Consider the following 17,911-nt stretch of genomic DNA (forward strand, 5'->3'; position numbering starts at 1 on the left):
ATGAATTCCTAGAGCGTTTTTGAAAATTTCTCACGCTAAAAAAAGGGGTATTTTACTGAATGGTATATGAAATACGTGAAAAATAATTTCCCATAACATAGTTCAAAATACGACGCGACTTCAAGACGTTCTCGAATAACCAACCCTAGGGTGTATATTTTAAGACATAATTTAAGAGGTTTTTCTAGATTTTGATGAATACAAGATTGGATGTATATCTAGTTTTAACAAGAGTTATTTTAAAAAAATATGATACTAATTAACTGAATGACGTTAATTGCTACTAATCAAGATCGTTTCCTGCAAGCTTACGGGCGAATTTTGTTAAAAACTAAAATAAATAATTACAATTTCCTGTCGTTAAGAAAATTATTAGGGTATTGCGCTGATATTTAAAAGTCTAATTAATTAAAATCAAATTGTGAAATTGATTTTAAAATAATATATTTAACTTCATATTTTAACAGAACCCCAACGCTTTTAGCAAATGTAAACAACCCCCCAAACAAACCGTAAATAGATAAATAAATAATAAAATATAATTGTAAAAATTGATTTTAAATAATAATTTTAATTCATATTCTGACAGAACCGCAACGCTTTTAGCAAATGTAAACAACCCCCCAAACATAACATAACGTAAATAAATAAATAAAACGGTCCACTTATAACCGAATTGCACTGGTAAATTTATAGCAATAAATATTGCATAACGTGGGAAGAGACTTAAAAGCTTTGAAAGTAATATTATTTGACTGTAAACCAATGATTAACGACCTCTACACTCTACAGTACATATTGAACCCCCCTCCCCCCGTCTCTCTTCCCTCCATTGGCAAAAAATAGAACTTGCACGTGTATAAAATCGATCTCGTGATTCACGCTAGCTAGTATTACTATTTCCCGCATTTTTCGTTTTTGGTTTGGCGGGAAACTGGCTGTGCACGTGCTTGGAGACAAACACGTGGGGACTTGGGGGGGGGGGGTCACTGCGGTTGGTGCAGGCAGTACTGGAGTGGTAACTAAAATATCGGGGTTTTTTTCATAAGTAATTAATACGAACTTAACTGATTAAAGCTGCAATGCCCCCCAAAAAATTAAGTATAAAATTAAGAATTGATTTTTGGTTAATGAACAATGACACGTGAAGACAGACAACGACACGACACGGCAGCGGATAGGGGAAATGATTCGGAAGCAAACTTACAACTTCCCCTTTTATTTCAATCATTTACTTCCCCCTTTAACATATTATTTCTTATCGAGGGTGAGAGCTCAGAACGCAATTTAACTTGAAACTACTTATAAAATATAACCAGAAGCCGTCAAAGCCTATTAACAAAATTACCAAGTTAACTTGTCGCCCGGAAGTAATATTTGCATGTCCCTCTGTTATCGAATAAAAATCAACGCAACTTCATAGTGTTATTAAAGGTAAGGGGAAACCCCTTTTATTAGTGTAAACTTAATCTGATAAAAAGGACATATACATACATATAGAAGAGGGGAGGGGTGTTAACTGACTTTAAGGGGCTTCAAAAACACCGCTCTTTTTCTATAGTAGACCAGTAATACGTTAGATAACATAATACCGTATTAGCACGCGTGGTACTTAAAATTTAAGGGTTCGGGTATTGTTGCATTGCATTTTAGGTCTACATACACTTTGATAACAAAAAACTACGTAAAAACACCTGCCCTACTTTGAATTTGAAGCGGCGTCACACTTAAGAGTATTGTACAATATTGATTAATTAATTTTAGTCACGTTTAATTACTGATAACGTTTTGGGGATAATTTTAGCCAAGAAGGGATATCTAGTTTACTAGGGAGAAATTATAAGATGCCTAAGTATTCGCGCGCCATAGTCCCAGTCCCCCTTTTCAAAATACAAGGGGGGACGTAAAAGGAGGACGGGCTATTTCGCCTCTCCTCAGTCGGAAAATATGACTGTAATTTTCGTGATTCGCGTCGCCCCGCTGACGTGAGTTTTCAAGAACCAATGAGATGCTGGTTGTAATTTAGAGGCGGGGATTAACTCCGGACCTACTATACTATACGGACTGGGGATAAAGCTAGAAATGTGGCGAATTTATACCTTCTCCCTAGTAAACTAGATATCACTTCTTCAAGGTTTTAGCCTTGTCTAAAACAATTCCAAACATGCATAAACAGTTTGAAACAAAACTCTATAAGTCTTGCCAAAAGTACACACATTCTCAACCTTGACATAAATATCTTTAGAACACATTTTCTAAGTATCTATTTATAACTTCACCTACAAAAATTAATAAGGCATAACCCTTAGAATGGCGACTTATTTGGGGGGACACGCTGAACTACTACTACTACAAAAACCGAGTACCTCATTGAACTTGGCTTCATTTAGCTTTCACGGTTTTTTTTTCTTTATTACATAACGATTCATCATTCCAAAAGTATTTCTTTCAACTAAGGCACTTCACTTCTACAGAAGAGAGAAGGGGAAAAAAGAAAATAGAATTCAACCTAATTAATCTTTTCACGTGTCTCGCATGACAATATTATGTTTTCTTGGAGGTTGAACAACTGTCAAATTCCATTTGAATAAAAAAAAATCCCAAAGCGTATAATTGAATTCTCAAAATAGTTACGACTTTCCCTAACATTTCCCTAAACGTTATGTTTTAAACAAATTCCCATGAATCTCTGAATAATTATCCCTGAGAGGTACGTTGCAGGTCAATCCTGATTTAAATGTGCCTATACATAGTTTTCCCCGGTGTTGGGCTTTGGCAGGCGCCCATTAATAAGTCAAGGTCAGAGCAACGGAGGAGTTTCACTCAGTACTTGACCAACTGAAAGCCTGACAACACTGCACCAAAATTTAAAAGCTCTGAAAATGGGGGAGAAATTTTTAGTAGCCGCAGGCTTCAGTAAAAACTAAAACCCATGTCTTACTCTTAAGTACCTTAAAAATTAAGATATTTAACTACTATACCCAAACAAGTGTCACTTAATAAATTGTCAAAAATAAATAAAAATAAAAAGGTATATCATATGGCAAGCGATGCATATACTCTACGTGTACACCTGGCATATAAACCCATACACACATAAGCTGCCCCAGTACTTTAAATCGTTTTTGGCCGCCATGGCTGTCGTGATATCGGGCACGTAGTCTCTTTCCTTTCTCTCTCTCTCTCAGCTAGAGGGTAGAGGGAGAGGGAGACAGAGAAAGAGGAAATCCATTCGGATGAACCAGAGAGAGAGGAGGGAAGAACAGCTCAGCTTCAGGATAAGAAGGTTAGCTGCTGGCAGCGCGGTGAAAGTGGCCTATTATCAACTCCCATCACAACCCCTCATACCTAAAGTTCCTAACCCCTGGTTGTAATAGCGGTGTACTCGTGTCACAATAGCCTATTCCATAAATTTATTGCAAAGACACCAAGTTCACAAAAGTGGGGAGGCCGCCCCTTAGCTTATAACCCTCGCACTGCCCTCTAGTGGTGCTTTAAGGCAAGAGGGAAAATACCCCAATGGAGACTTTTTGGTTTTACTAAATGTAATTCCCGAAATGGTCTATGTACTCGTGAATATCCGATAATGTTTAAATTTATTCATAAAACATTTATACTCGTAGACAGATTAAAGATAATTCTATCATAATTTAATCTAATGTATAGGTTGGTATAAGGTCTTGCGAATACCTAAATATTTTCAAGGCTAATTAATCGAGTACTTTCAATAAACGAGGTGATTTAAGTATTAGCAATATTACTAAGATTTTTAAATTACTTGATCTAATGGATTAATGAATATTTTTCAACAAGGAAACCCAACACGTACCTACAGCTTAATAAAACCACAGGTAATATTAACGCAATTACTGCTTTTAATTTAAACTAGATTAACCTGTTTAGAATTATAATAAAACCACAAAACACAACAACTCCTTAAAATCAGCTTATATAAAAAAATAAAATATTCAAAAGTGCACGTGCTAAAGAAGTTTCTAGTGTTGTCCTCGAGGGGCTACTCACTCCGATAACCCGTAATCTCATTTTACTACAGAGTGAACAACGATTAGTACGAGTGACTGCCCCCTCCACAGCTAGAATTATCCCTCAAAAACATATACATATATATATGTATATATTCAGATGTATCTAAAATTCAAAACGAAATCCCCCGCGATTTTCTGGCAACCTTGAGTCATGATTTAAATGGCGGGAAACACTATTAAAGTACACTCCACCACCCCACGTGACTTGACATTATTACCAAGCAAGGTTAGGGGGTATATAACCCCTGCTTTTCAATGAAAACGTTACACGATAGTAAATAATACATACATCTGTTACTTCGGTGAGACGTTTTTTCATGCTTAAAATATACCATAGTATTTTGTTTTTAAAACACTATTTTAATACAAGATACACGAGTTCCCCCGCTTTAACGGTGGTATATTCTTAGAGTTAAATTACATAGCAAAGAGGGTTTATTTACCGGCCTCTGTCTAAGGTTGAATTTAGTAAAAAAAAAATAGTAATAATAAAATACAAAAATATACCGTAAAATTTTTAGGCCCTTTAAGAATTTTACACCCGACGATTTCAGAGAGGCCCTTGAAATTTTTTCTTTAATTCTGTCAGTAGGACTAAGTTATGACGAAGACAGTACACTTTATACGACATAAGTAAATAAGATATGTTCCATAAGTATGACACTACCCACACTTCGTAATGCTAGATACTTAGTGAGAACAAGAAGTGATATCTAGTTTACTAGGGAGAAGGTGTAGATTCGCCACATTACCATCTTTATCTCCAGTCCGGAGTTAATCCCCGTCTCTAAATTACAACCAGCATCTTATTGGTTCTTGAAAACTCACGTCAGCGCGACGAGAATGACGAAAACTACGTATTTTCCGGCTGAGGAGAGGCAAAATAGCCCGGCCTCCTCTTACGTCCCCCCTTGTATTTTGAAAGGGGGACTGGGACTATGGCGCGCGAATACTTAGGCAACTTATACCTTCTCCCTAATAAACTAGATAACACTTCTTGGCATTACTGACAGCGCCTCACCAGGCGTCGCTTTACCTCGAATATATGACCTACTTCAATCACTTCATGACAAGCTCCAGTTTGTAACCAGTGACAGACTTATGGTACATATCTTATGAACTTATACGCATAAAAAAATCTTAGTCTCTTTAGCAGTGTTGCCAGACGCTCAAAAAGTCAAAAACACACGGATTTAAACTGAATTTTCAGTCTTTCTACCAACTCACAAATGATCTGGCAACACTGTAGGGGCCAGCTAAATCGTAATAAAAATAAAAAGTCGTATGACCTTGGACTAAAAACAATAAAAGCTATAAATAACCACATATATATATATATATAGTTTAAATATTTCTCTAAACATAAGGGCACTGAAATAATTTTTATTCAATATACCCAGGAACTATGATTTATTGACGTAGAGTTCCAGAAACGGAAAAACTAAACCTTGGGACAAACTCGCAATGGAAAAGAAAGTTAACAACTTTAATATAATATCGTTAAGCTATGAATTAGGTCAAAGGTTATTTATCCCGCGCGCTTTCTCTCTCTAAATCAAGCTCAAGACACATTAATGACTTCACGACTTAACTTCCATACTCGCGAAAATTTTCATACTCGCGAAAATATATTAACTATTGCTACTTTCCAAAATAAATAAACAAATGTTTTTTATTGTTGTTATTTTCTATTTACTTTCATAGATTGCGAACTCCGATTAAATTGATCACAATTGAAAGAAATTTAAGCTTTGTTCCACCCACATGTTATAAACCCGAAACATTCAACCCCTATCTTCACAGTCGAGGGGATAACCACTCTTACATCAATTAAGGGTTAGGCGTAATCACTGTCAACAAAAGTTTATAAGCTATGTTCCATAAGTATGCCACTACCCGTACTTCGTAATGTAATGCTAGAGACTTACAGCTCGAGCTAGTTCTAGAACGACAAGCGAGAATTTGAACTGACTACACTCGGTTAGTTTTACAGGAATTCCATCTATACCTATTTAGTCTACTTACTAAGCCTTTGATATGCAGCGCCTCACAAGGAGTCTTCGCTTTACCTCGAATCTAATCTATGACCTACTTAAATCACTTCATAGCAAGCTCCAGTTTGTAACCAGTGTGACAAACTAATGGTGAACATATCTTATAAACTTATGCTGCCAATAATAGACCGGAGTTGGCCTTAAAAATTTGCAATCTATGACCTACATCACTTCATGACAAGCTCTAAGTAACCAGTGTGACAAACTTATGGTGAACATATCTTATAAACTTATGCTGTCAATAATAGACCTGAGTTGGTCTTAAAAATTGCCAATCAACATTGGGGGAAGGTTTAGTGGCATTGGGTACAATAATTTCACGCAATTATACTTTATGAGTGGCTTGTACATCACAAAAATGAAAATAAAAAATAATCACGGTACTAGACAAATCTTTTTTTGTTTAAAGGGCATCCCGTGACAACCGAAACTCGCTCACATTCGAAGGGAAAGTTTAGGCTTTAGAGCAGTGGGTAATCTTCATCCATGCATATAGCGCATGCGCACCAAGAAAAATCTTTAAAAAGAGGGGTATGAGGAGGTTAGAGAGAAATGGGAGGTATGATGATGTCTTGGGAGGGATTTTTCTCTACCCGGAGGTGAACGTCCTGGGAAGATAAATCCGTCAAGTTAACCTAACACTAAAGAATAAACCTCTTAAGCCTTGGCTTTTAATATTAAACATAGGAACGAAGTTAACGTGTCGTCTGCTCTAATCGTCGAAGGTACGTACATACATAACGTAAAGAAAGAGGCCTGGGGAAGAATTTAAAACCAAAGAAAGTGATATAATCTTATAATTTCGACCCCCCTCTAATTTTTCTACCCCCCTGTCTCAAAGATATCTATAAATTTCTTTACACTGCTTCGCTATTGGTCAGGACTATTTACAAAATATAATACGTCACTAATCATTGGTGATAACCAATAATAAATAAATATTAACACGTTAAAGGAAATTTTAATTGATTTCAGTTCAGTTCATTTATGATCGAGTGGGAGTGGTTAGTTTTTAGCTATTTACAAAATATAATAGGTCACTAGTAATTGGTGATCACCTATATTAAATAATTTAATATTAAAACGGTTAAAGGAAATTATATTTGATTTCAGTTCAACTCTGTTCAGTTCATTTATAATCGAGTGGGAGTGGTCAGTTTTTAGCTATTTACAAAATATAATACGTCACTAGTAATTGGCGATAACCAATAATAAATAAATTAATATTAACACGGTTAAAGGAAATTTTAATTGATTTCAGTTCAACTCGGTTCAGTTCATCATTGATGATAACCAATAATAAATAAATATTAACGTGATTTGGTTAAAGGAAACTAATTGATTTCAGTTCAACTCGGTTCAGTTCAACTCGGTTCAGTTCAATTCATTTATGATCGAGTGGGAGTGGTTAGTTTTAACTCCCAGAGATATTTATTTGGGTTGGAAACTTTATATCACGTCATAATGAACGTGTTTTTTATTATTTCTTTTTTTTTCAACGCTCTGCTGACCCTCTTTTGTCTGTGCGTGTTATTATTTAGCGGGCGGGGGGGGGGGCGTTGGCTATTTTTTATCCTTTCGAAAGCGTATACTGAAGTCACTGACCCTTTTCTTTACCTGGCTGAAATCTACAATAAATTATACTCTATTTACTAATAACCATTTTTTTTATTTTCAAATTTAATTTAGGAAAAATTCTCAAATTACGTGACATCCAATCCAAATTGTTTTTATTTACTACTTTTTTTAAATAGATTTAATCCTGATTAATTTTAATATTTAATTAAATAGGAATGTCTTATCTTATATTAAGCAGACTTAATGTACAAACTAAATAATAAAAATATTCCCACGGTTATCATAAATAAATTTCATAACCTAAATATTTTTGGATGGTTCCCACGCTCATGTTAAGTTATTTAATAATAAAATAATTAATTAGTAAACCATATTTCAAACACCTTCATGAAATATGTATCAATAATACATTAATATTCATAATTCAATATTCACCGTTTAAAAAATATCTCCGAACCTTTTCGTAGACGTTTTTAAAATGCTAATTTCTTAACCTCTAGGCCCCTATATTACACGAGTAGATACTTCTAAATGATGTACTTCAAACCATCCATAATAAATAAATAAAACAAACTGTCTTTGTGGACGAAGAAGAGTCAAAGACTCGAAAAAGTTAAAGCTAAGTGAACAAAATTAAATGACTGATTCTGAAGTACCAGATATTGAATTTTTTCTGCTTAGAGAGATGATTTAAAAAAAAAAAAATCATCAATTATTTAAAAAAAATTACTTATCTTCGGGTTTTTATTCACCAAAAATTCTATTTTCCCAAAATATTTTATCATGAAATTTTTGCATTATTTTCGAAATACCACGTGTGAGGGACAAAATGTTAATTTCAAAATTCAGTTCATGATATCAAGGAGGGTTGCCATGAAACTTCAAAGTCAGATTCTTGATTCCTTGACTTTTCCAGGCCTTCCCTGACCTTCTTTTACAATTTTCCCTGACATTTTAGGCCCCATTGTCAATGTTCTAACTAAACTCCGTTTAAATCGCATTTTATCAATATATTTAACGCAAAACATTGCGATAGCTGGGGATGATTGAACCGCAGATATTTAGCCACTTAAACCCAATTCCCTAACTTTCTTGAAATTCCCTGACCCAGTGACCCTTTATGGCCCATTTGGGAATCCCCCGACTTTCCCAGGCCTTCCCTGACCAGTATCAACCCAGGATACACATTTACAGGGGCTGCGAATGTCACCAATTTGTTACACAAACCCTCAAAATATTTAACTAATCATTACATAACAATTTTGAAAGAAAAAAATAATACAAATTAATTGTCGCAACTGTCAAAAAAAAAACCTGAATATCCGTATATCTTTAGTAACAGGACGCACGACACGCATCTTTTTGGACATAAGGGGGGGGGGGGGGTTCCGGTCCCCCCAAGTAAATTAGCGTAAGTCCCTGCAGGCAAAAAACAACCCTCATTTCTACATCGCGACAAATTGAAACTAAACACGATATCTAGAAATTCAATACCACGGTTCTCGGTTTTCGCCACAAAGAAGGTATATATAACGTAATACGAGAAGCTTCGTAACTCCTATACTTAATTAGAGGAAATTGGAATAAGGTGTAATTACTTCTTAATGATCATTTAGAAATATCGTTTTTCACTAAAGGGGATAAGTACAATTCCTCCCCCCTTTCTACGAATTTTTTTTTTTTTCATTTAGAAATTTGAGCTTTTAGTCCGTTAAATGTAAAGGTCAAACAGACAAATTAGTTTATTCGGGGTTCATACAAACCTGGAAAAGAGGGAAAAAATGGAAAAATCAGGGAAATAAATATTTGACAAAAACCTCAGGGAAATTTAGAATTTTAAGTAAAATTCAGGGAAATCAGGGAAATTTGCCTCAAACTGGGGCCGAGTAATTAAGCAAAATGTTCATAAACATACCCCCTCCATAGGATTAACATTACACTAAAATTTGGAGGCTCATAACTCTGGTTATATTAGAGATACGGAGATGTTCTTTGATTATGTAATAGTCCTATAGGATACCCCATATGCGGGAAAAACCTGGAAAACTCAGGGAAATATATGGGGAGAAAACCTGGAAATCTCAGGAAAATTTGTTTTCCAAAAGTTCTATGAACCCTGTTATAACAAACAAAGAAACCAACACACAGGAGTGAGACAGGCAACGCCAGACGAGTGGAGTTCGCTACACGCAGAGGGAGGCTAACCAACTCGCACTGCCTCTGGCGGAGGTTCTTGGCGATAGGAAAAATACCCCAATGATGGCCTCATCCCAGTGTGTTAGTTTCTCTATAGTATTGGTCCATTTGAGCGCCGCATAGTTCTCAAGAATCTCGCGGCGTTTTCCGCGGGAAAAATAAAATCACGTGATCGGCCGCCATTTACGGAGAGAGGGATTTTTATTCGCATAGCTAACTCGATCACGTCCGTGAGCGGGTGGGCCGTGGTTTTGGTAACTGATTATCGTCTGCTTCATAATTGAGAGAACTGCAGGGCACAATTATAAAATGGCAGCGTGCTAGCCTTATTCTTTAATTTTTTACTATATTTTGTTCCACATTTAGAAATTGAGGTTTCCAATTTAATTAAATAGTATTGAAATTAAGCCAATTAAAGTTTCCGTGAACAAAAATTAACCTTTAGGGATGTTCTGTGTCCAAATACGGAATGAATAGCAGCCGACGACAATCAGTCCAAAAAATACTAGGGAAATGTGTCTGGCAGCATTGCACCTCCGAAAATGGCGCTAGGTTTCGCCGCCGAAAATGAGCGACCGCCGTATCGGCGGCGTTACTTCAACATGGACCAGGACTATTTGTAATAAACGAATTTGTCTACTTATTTCGTTATAAATATAAAAACCACGTGTTTTTTTTTAATTTAAGAGTATCATTATAAATTTAGAGGGTAGAGGTCATAGGGGGTCAATCATGCCATATGTTCAATATACGGAATAAAAAGGTAGGGGGTAATTAATACTAAATAAGATTTAAATTAAAAATTTATAACCACTCGTGGAATAGTAATTAAACTTCATATCCTCTATTAATAAAATGAAATCAAATTAAAAAAAATAACGAAGAAACAGACTAGTAACGATGCTAAATTATATATATATAAAACTGGCACGTGGCATGCAGGATTGCCAGCTTTTTTCTCTAACATACATACAGTCAGTCTACCATCTGCTACAGTTTCTTTTATTAATTTTTTTTTTTTTAAATTTTATAGAACATCTTTCATTCATGGAAGGAAAAAAAGCAAGAAAAAGCGTCTGCTCTCTGACTCTGAGATGTCTCATCTTCAGGGCAGGAACTATTTTTATAATGGCGGAGTAATACGTGACCAACTACTTTCATATTTTGCTTCCAAAAACTATTAGTTATTATGAAAAGGTAGGTTTCTAGTATGCAAGAGATAAAACATGCGGCAAAAAAAACCTGAATAATTCAACTTAATATAAATCAAAAACCTCACGTGTACTAGAAAGTCACGTGGTTAAATAAAAACTGGGTTTTTCTTTTTCTTTTGAAGTAGGGGGTGGATAATAAATAACTTATGTCGAAATAGTTGTTTTGAAATTTAAAATAATATTATTAGATTGATTTAAAGTTTTTTTAATTTTTTTCAAAACCACGTGCTTATTTCCCGCAAAAATCACAAATAATTTTTTATTTTATTTTTATGCCGGGGAAGTAAATCTTAACTTTGAGTCAAACTTACACAATGATAATGAAATAAATCAATTTAACAGTTACTGTTTTTTGTTAACCACGTGTTTATTTTCCGCCAAAATCCAATTGAATATCAGCCACGTGCTTATTTCCCGCCAAAAAACCCAATTGAATATAAGCCACGTGCTAATTTTCCGCCAAAAGCAACTGAATATCAGCCACGTGCTTATATTCCCGCCAAAAAACAATTGAATCTATTTCGCTTGAAATAAACCTAGTTTAAAGCATAAGTTTGCGCCAAACATTGATAAATTAATTAATAAAACAATTAGCGTATTTCCCGCCCAAAAATTTTTATAAATTTCGCTCTCAATATACCACCACCTCTACTTAAAATAAAATTATAAAACTTTGCGTGATAATAAATAAAGTAACATATATCATTTTATTAAATGCGCAACGTTCAGGGGTATATCAACTATCACTCATGAACCAAAATTCATGATAAAACCCCTGATAAGTGATAACACAGACATTGCCTAAGGGTAGCAGGTGAAACTAGTGGTAAACTTAAAAAAAAAATAGATAAAAATAAAAAATGATATATTAGGGACTGAGGTATCATCATTTTTCACCGACTATCAAAAACCTCTTACGTCGGTGGATGTCAAAGATATATCAAGAAAGAAATATATCTTATATATGTATATGTATATATTTCCGTTCTAAATCTTATAATAAAATGAGTATACGAAATTTTATAAATATTATACTTCAGATATAAAAAAGAAAACCAAATAATCAGGGCAGATGTTTTTCAGATAAAGAATATATATATCCCCCTTTGTTGAAAAAAATATATTTTTATATATCTATCTTAAAACTATAGTTTTATACTAAGCGCATGGATAAGTAATATAAAACCTCGTATAGAAGAAAGTAGTTTTGCGTATTGCATTTGCTCCCTATATCACAATCAGACAGATAACGTAACGGTACGGTAAAACACCTGCGAAGCCGCCTAAATTTAGTAAGTAATATTAGAAACGGAACTTTATAACGTATCCCTTAATTTTTTTAAGGGTGTGTTGATAAAGAATTTCATGACGAAATAATAAGCTAATTGATAAGATAATAATGTAGAATCAAGTTGAGAGGCCTAATTATTACGATATCTTTGGATAACATAATCTATTGTATTATTGGAGTTAAAACAGTGCCACACGTTTTGAAAAGCAAATATAATCTGGGCCTTTTTATTGGTTGCAATGATTGACTCAAAATCCCTAAGATTTCCAGGTTTTTCCCTGATTTTGTGGCAGCCCCTACTACCAGAAGTATATAATACTTCTCTTCGAGCCTAGAGAAGTGTACCACAAAGCGATTCTTCCCAACATCAGGAGATTAACATTTGGAGCAAGGTTACTAAACTGAATCACATACGCGATAAATAATTCCCTCATCATTACTCTATTATCGCAAACTATTTCATTTCCAAGGCGCATGCGCTTGTGTGTTTTTGTCCCACGTCATGACAATCAAGGTTTGTTGGTTAATTGATTACTGAGGATTTAGTAAATACCAAACAGTTATAGAATTCACCCTAGCACGGTGCGATGCCCATCTCAAATAAGTTTGGTGAGCATGAGAGCAAACAAAAAAGGGTCCCTCGCCTGGGAAGAATCACGTTACATAACTAAAGTATTAAGAGGATACAGAGTGTCACCCTTCTTCTATTATCCCCTTCTACAACTAACATCTTAGATTGACATACTCTATTTAATAAAATATACGACAAAATAAGTCTATTAAATAATGAACGAAAATGAGGAAAAGTCAAAAATTCAATAACAACAAGAGAAGCCCTAAACCGTTTTTCAACCAGCTGCCTGAGTGTTAATGGCGTCAGCAGCCAGCATCATCAGGTGGGTTACTTCCTGTCCCGGTCTCAAAAAAAAAAGGAACCCATGGGAGAAAACACTCTCATAGAGAACCAACCAAACCAAACCCCAAAAGTTCCTCACCTAACCCAAAATTTATTTAAAAAATAAAATCCCTTTGGAATAGGCTAGCGTTATCCCTTTCTATTGGATATAAAGATTATTTCTTCTCCAGGGGTTTGAAGTTGGTATCACCCCTCCAAGGAATAAAATGGGATCGGTCCGTTCCATCCTTTTAAAAGACAGACCAACTGAGATGCGCCAAATGCAACTCGGTAGTACACATTCACGCTAGAGGACAAAGAACTACTAAGGGGAGGAAATATATATATATATATGGCATGGGGAAAAAATGCTAGCGACGAGAAAGAGGCAGATATATTGTATGGATTACTTGAAATCTATACTAAAATATTTTTTAATGATGATAACAATGTATGTCAAGCGTGTGATATTAGTAATATCTGAAACTAAAGTGATCTAATTTAATTTTCAAATTGAATTATACCCGATTTTCAATAAAAATATTGTGCGAAATCTGATTTAAATTTTACTTTCAACACAGTGCAGCTTCCCTAACTCTTCCTGGATCTTACCAACACCCCAAATTCATAATATACCTACTAATAAGTAATATTTAAACATAAGATACAAGTATGAGTAGAAAAATACCCATATTAGCGGATTCACTTCATTTCCCGCGTATTTTATTTATGTAAATATTGTTTATTACGAAATAAACCTAAGAATTAATAAGTACTGTTCCCTTTACGGTGGGTGGTTAAAAAAATATATATCAACTTCCTGTTGCCACCCCTCCCCCATCCTTCCCTAACTCATTAGGCTTAGTTACAAACACGCGAGCGAGCTTTTAAAGTCAACTGTCAGGCGGTGTATTACCGCCGGTAAAAACCGAATATTACGGTACAGATCCTGCTGTGTTTACTCTAGTTACAAACACATTTACGTAACGTTGCACAACCACGATCAATATATTTTATTATGTATTATTATCCCAAAAGACGCTCGCTTTCGCTTTCGTGATGCGTCCCTGGTTAGGCTTAACGTAAAATAAACTTTTAAAAAATTAAAAATTCGCTAAGCCTAACTCAAATTCAACTTCTTACGACAATTCCCCATAATGAAACATCAAACAATAAATATTTAAATAAATAACTTACTTAATTTAAATTAAATTAAAAAAGGTCACAAGGCCAGCCAGTGTTGTTGATTTTATTTATTTTTTTCCTTTCTGTTTTTGTTGCTTTTTCTTTAAGCCTCGGTAACGAACTTGTACACACGGGATGTTTAAATGTTTTTCGTTATAAAGAACTTTAAATTAATTAAGCGGACGGATTTCGTTTCCATATATATATCTTTCGTTTTCTTCGTTGTAATCCGTTCATATATAAAAACTCCCGAACTTTATAGTTGTCTACGCGACTAAGCCTAAATTCCACACGGACGACGATTGATACCGCGGTAAACAACCGTACCAATGACGGGGAAAGTTCCGAATCCGATTGACAATTTCCGGCGTAGTATTTTTGATGGTAAAAAATAGACTATAAAGGGTAGTTTCCCCCCTTATTCGGGCCTTTTAAAAAAGCTCAGGCCAAAAATCTCTCTTCTCTCTCTCTCTCTCTCTCTTTCGCGAGCACCGAGCCGAACAACACACCTCTCTCCCCTTCGAAAACAAATCGTTCACTACCTCGAAAACCAAACCCCCAAGCTTCTCACGCTCTCCCGGCTTCACATCTGTCGATCGCGGCATCACCTCTACCGTCCCACCTCCCCAAATCCCACCCTCCCTACGCAACGCAAAACCAAAGACACCTTACACTACTAGCAAAGGCTTAACACTATACTCTAGTCCCTTTTCCCTAATAATAAGTAACATTGGCAGCACGTTTTGAAAGGAGAAAGCGGGAGTTCACGTGCATGCGCGTACTACTTCTCCGGCCCTCTGTGTACAGTAGTGTTACTAGTGTAATGGCCGCGATTTTCCCATAAGCCTTGGCCATAAAAAATCATAACAAGGCCTACGTTTGTCTACTCGTAGTAAGTGTCAAGTGTTTTATGGGACTTGTTGGGGGATGCTGAATATAGGAAATTATTACGAATAGGGGTCATTAGGCTTAAGTTTTACGCAATGTCATTAAGGCTAATTTGGCCTACTTTTTAAAACTGTAAATAACTGATTAAAGTTGCGTATATTTTAAATGAAATGAAATTGATCAAACTTTATCACAGACGTTCTATTTTCCTAATTTGATCACAATAGTCTTTTCAAATATCAAAATATTTACCTTCAATTGATTTCTAACCCATTATTGGATATTCCTAAGCCTATTTTACTATTTTGGGGTGTAAGTTAAGCCTAATTCTTTGTTAAACTTCAAAAAATGTTTACCAATCTCTCTAGTTTTGTAACTTTCGGTTGTTCTCTCTCTTGTGGGAGGAATGTATGGCAACAGCTATAAAAAACTCTGGACCGCCTTAGAAACATCATACATTTTTTTTCGGGGGTTTTTAAGAGAAAAATAGAAAATCGCCAGGGGTAAGAACTTTTAGAAAGACCGAGGGAGAAAAATAGAAGAAAAAATAGTTTCTTTTAGAAAGATTAGAGGGTCGGGCACATAGCCCCTGGCTACAAATACGAGGCCTCTTTCTTGAGAAGAGAAATTTTGGGAAAGGGCAACTAACAGGGCTGCCAGAGGCAGGAGACTCTTGGTCTACGAATTCATGGTGGCCAACCTAAAGATGGTACCATTCTTAACGGGTGGGAGAAAATATGGGTTAAGTTCGCATTGAAACCAAGAGTCTGAACCTTATTTTAAAACAAGTTCGCGGGAATTAAGGCGCCAGCAAAGAGGGGTGGGGGTTGTCACAAACGCAGTTTCAGACAGGAACCGTTCATATTACCAGACATTTGTTTCTAGGCCTTATTATTCCGAGAATATTATAATTTAAATAATCTACAGTCTGAACGAAACTCTAAGAACCTCTTTGCAATGATTATCCTGTATCATTATAGATACGAGCTAAGTCTAACATCAGTAAAATCCCTTGTTTAAGATAAGATAGATAAATATTCTTAGAAAAATTAAATTAAACGGACTTATTCAAGTTCATTAGGTTACTAATTTCAAATTTGCAATGCAATAATTATTTTTAATACGAGGTTGGGTAATTTCTTAGCAAAAAACGTTTCAAATTTAAGTTGAATTTTTCTCAATAGAAAATTCAAGTTTTTCCATAATTAAAGGTAAAAGCGGGAATTCAAGGTCATTCAATTTCTATTTCCCGCCTTATTGATTCCGACATTAAACTACGCATCGCGACCCTAGCGCCATCTAGCATTTTAACTTAGAAACACGCCACATTTATAATTCAAGCAATCATGTACCGCCATCTATTTATGGCGACCCTAGCGCCATCTATCATTTTAACTTAGAAACGCCATATTTATAATTCAAGCAATCACGTACCGCCATCTATTTAGAGTCCCTTCAACTAAAAATAAAAATCCCCTAAAAAAATTATTTCACTCACCAACGAAGTGTATTGAAGTGAAAATAAACTAATCCTAATCCAAATAAAAATGGGGCATCCTAAAAAAATTAATATATTTAATTATTAAAATTATTTACAATCCTTAATTAATAAAAACAATATTATTACTTACAATCCAATAATCATCCTTTTTAAGATTATAGTAACGTTGATATGCTGATAAAGCTGTAATTAAATATATAATTAAGGATTTCTTATTATTAATTAATGATTTCTTATCAATAATTATTATAATTATATTTGACCCTTACCTTTTTCATAGTCATCTAATAATAGATGAAAGTGGCCTAATTTGCAATAAACACTTGGATAAAGGTCTGTTAAACATGATTTAGTATTTTTTCCATCACTATTTTGTTCTAAATTCACACTCGCGACACTTTGATTGTTACTAATAGTTCCCGCAATTGCAGTTTCACTAGATTTCGTTGCATCATTTTGTACTCCAGGTTGGCTTTGATTACCAGAAAGATTTGAGGAATTAACACTGGGAATTGCAGGTTGTTGTTTAATGAACTTTGAATTTTGATTATTGCCATTATTCTTCTGTTTTTGATTTTCCAATAAAAATTGTTCCAAAAATTTGATAGCCTATTTAAAAAAAGTTTAAATATGTAAATTTTCATCCCAGTTTAATGCAAAAATGGTATTTAAAACTTACTTTAACTAACAAATCCTTCTTCTTAGCACCATCCGGGTTGTCTAGTTTTAAAAATCCATAGAGTCGGCTGAAAAGAAAGATTTAAAAATAATTAATTACAATTAAAATTACCTTAAATTCGATTACGCGCCATAATAATTTTGAGCCAAGGCTTAGATCATTGCAACTTTACTACGCACCTATCGACTTGTGATAAAACTAACAAGTCCTGCCGTGTTAAAGACGCGTTTAAATTATCATCGGGCTCGACTATCATTTTCAATAATTCCTTTAATTACGAACAATATTAATTTAATTAATTTTAATTGTAGAAACTTAAACCCAAGGCGCGACAGAAAATCGACATGGCGATTTTTTCCGTGGGCTTTCCCCCGAAGGTCCGGA

General features: G+C 34.8%; 1 protein-coding gene across 1 annotated transcript in view; it reads right to left on the bottom strand.

Moving 5' to 3' along the window:
- The window catches only part of Utx (Utx histone demethylase), a 48,081-nt gene extending 30,170 nt beyond the window's left edge, over positions 1–17,911 (bottom strand). Inside the window, exons 1-5 of the mRNA XM_089837679.1 lie at positions 17,707–17,911; positions 17,528–17,594; positions 17,118–17,457; positions 16,979–17,031; positions 16,846–16,904 (exon numbers count right to left, since the gene is read on the bottom strand). Coding sequence (XP_089693805.1) covers positions 16,846–16,904; positions 16,979–17,031; positions 17,118–17,457; positions 17,528–17,594; positions 17,707–17,783 — 596 coding nt within the window. The 5' untranslated portion in view covers positions 17,784–17,911. The remainder of the gene's footprint in view (positions 1–16,845; positions 16,905–16,978; positions 17,032–17,117; positions 17,458–17,527; positions 17,595–17,706) is intronic.

This window comes from Phalangium opilio, unplaced genomic scaffold (genome assembly GCF_054372755.1).
Source record: "Phalangium opilio isolate 3A_F unplaced genomic scaffold, DU_Popi_V2 ptg000045l_1, whole genome shotgun sequence".
Classification (NCBI taxonomy): domain Eukaryota; kingdom Metazoa; phylum Arthropoda; class Arachnida; order Opiliones; family Phalangiidae; genus Phalangium; species Phalangium opilio.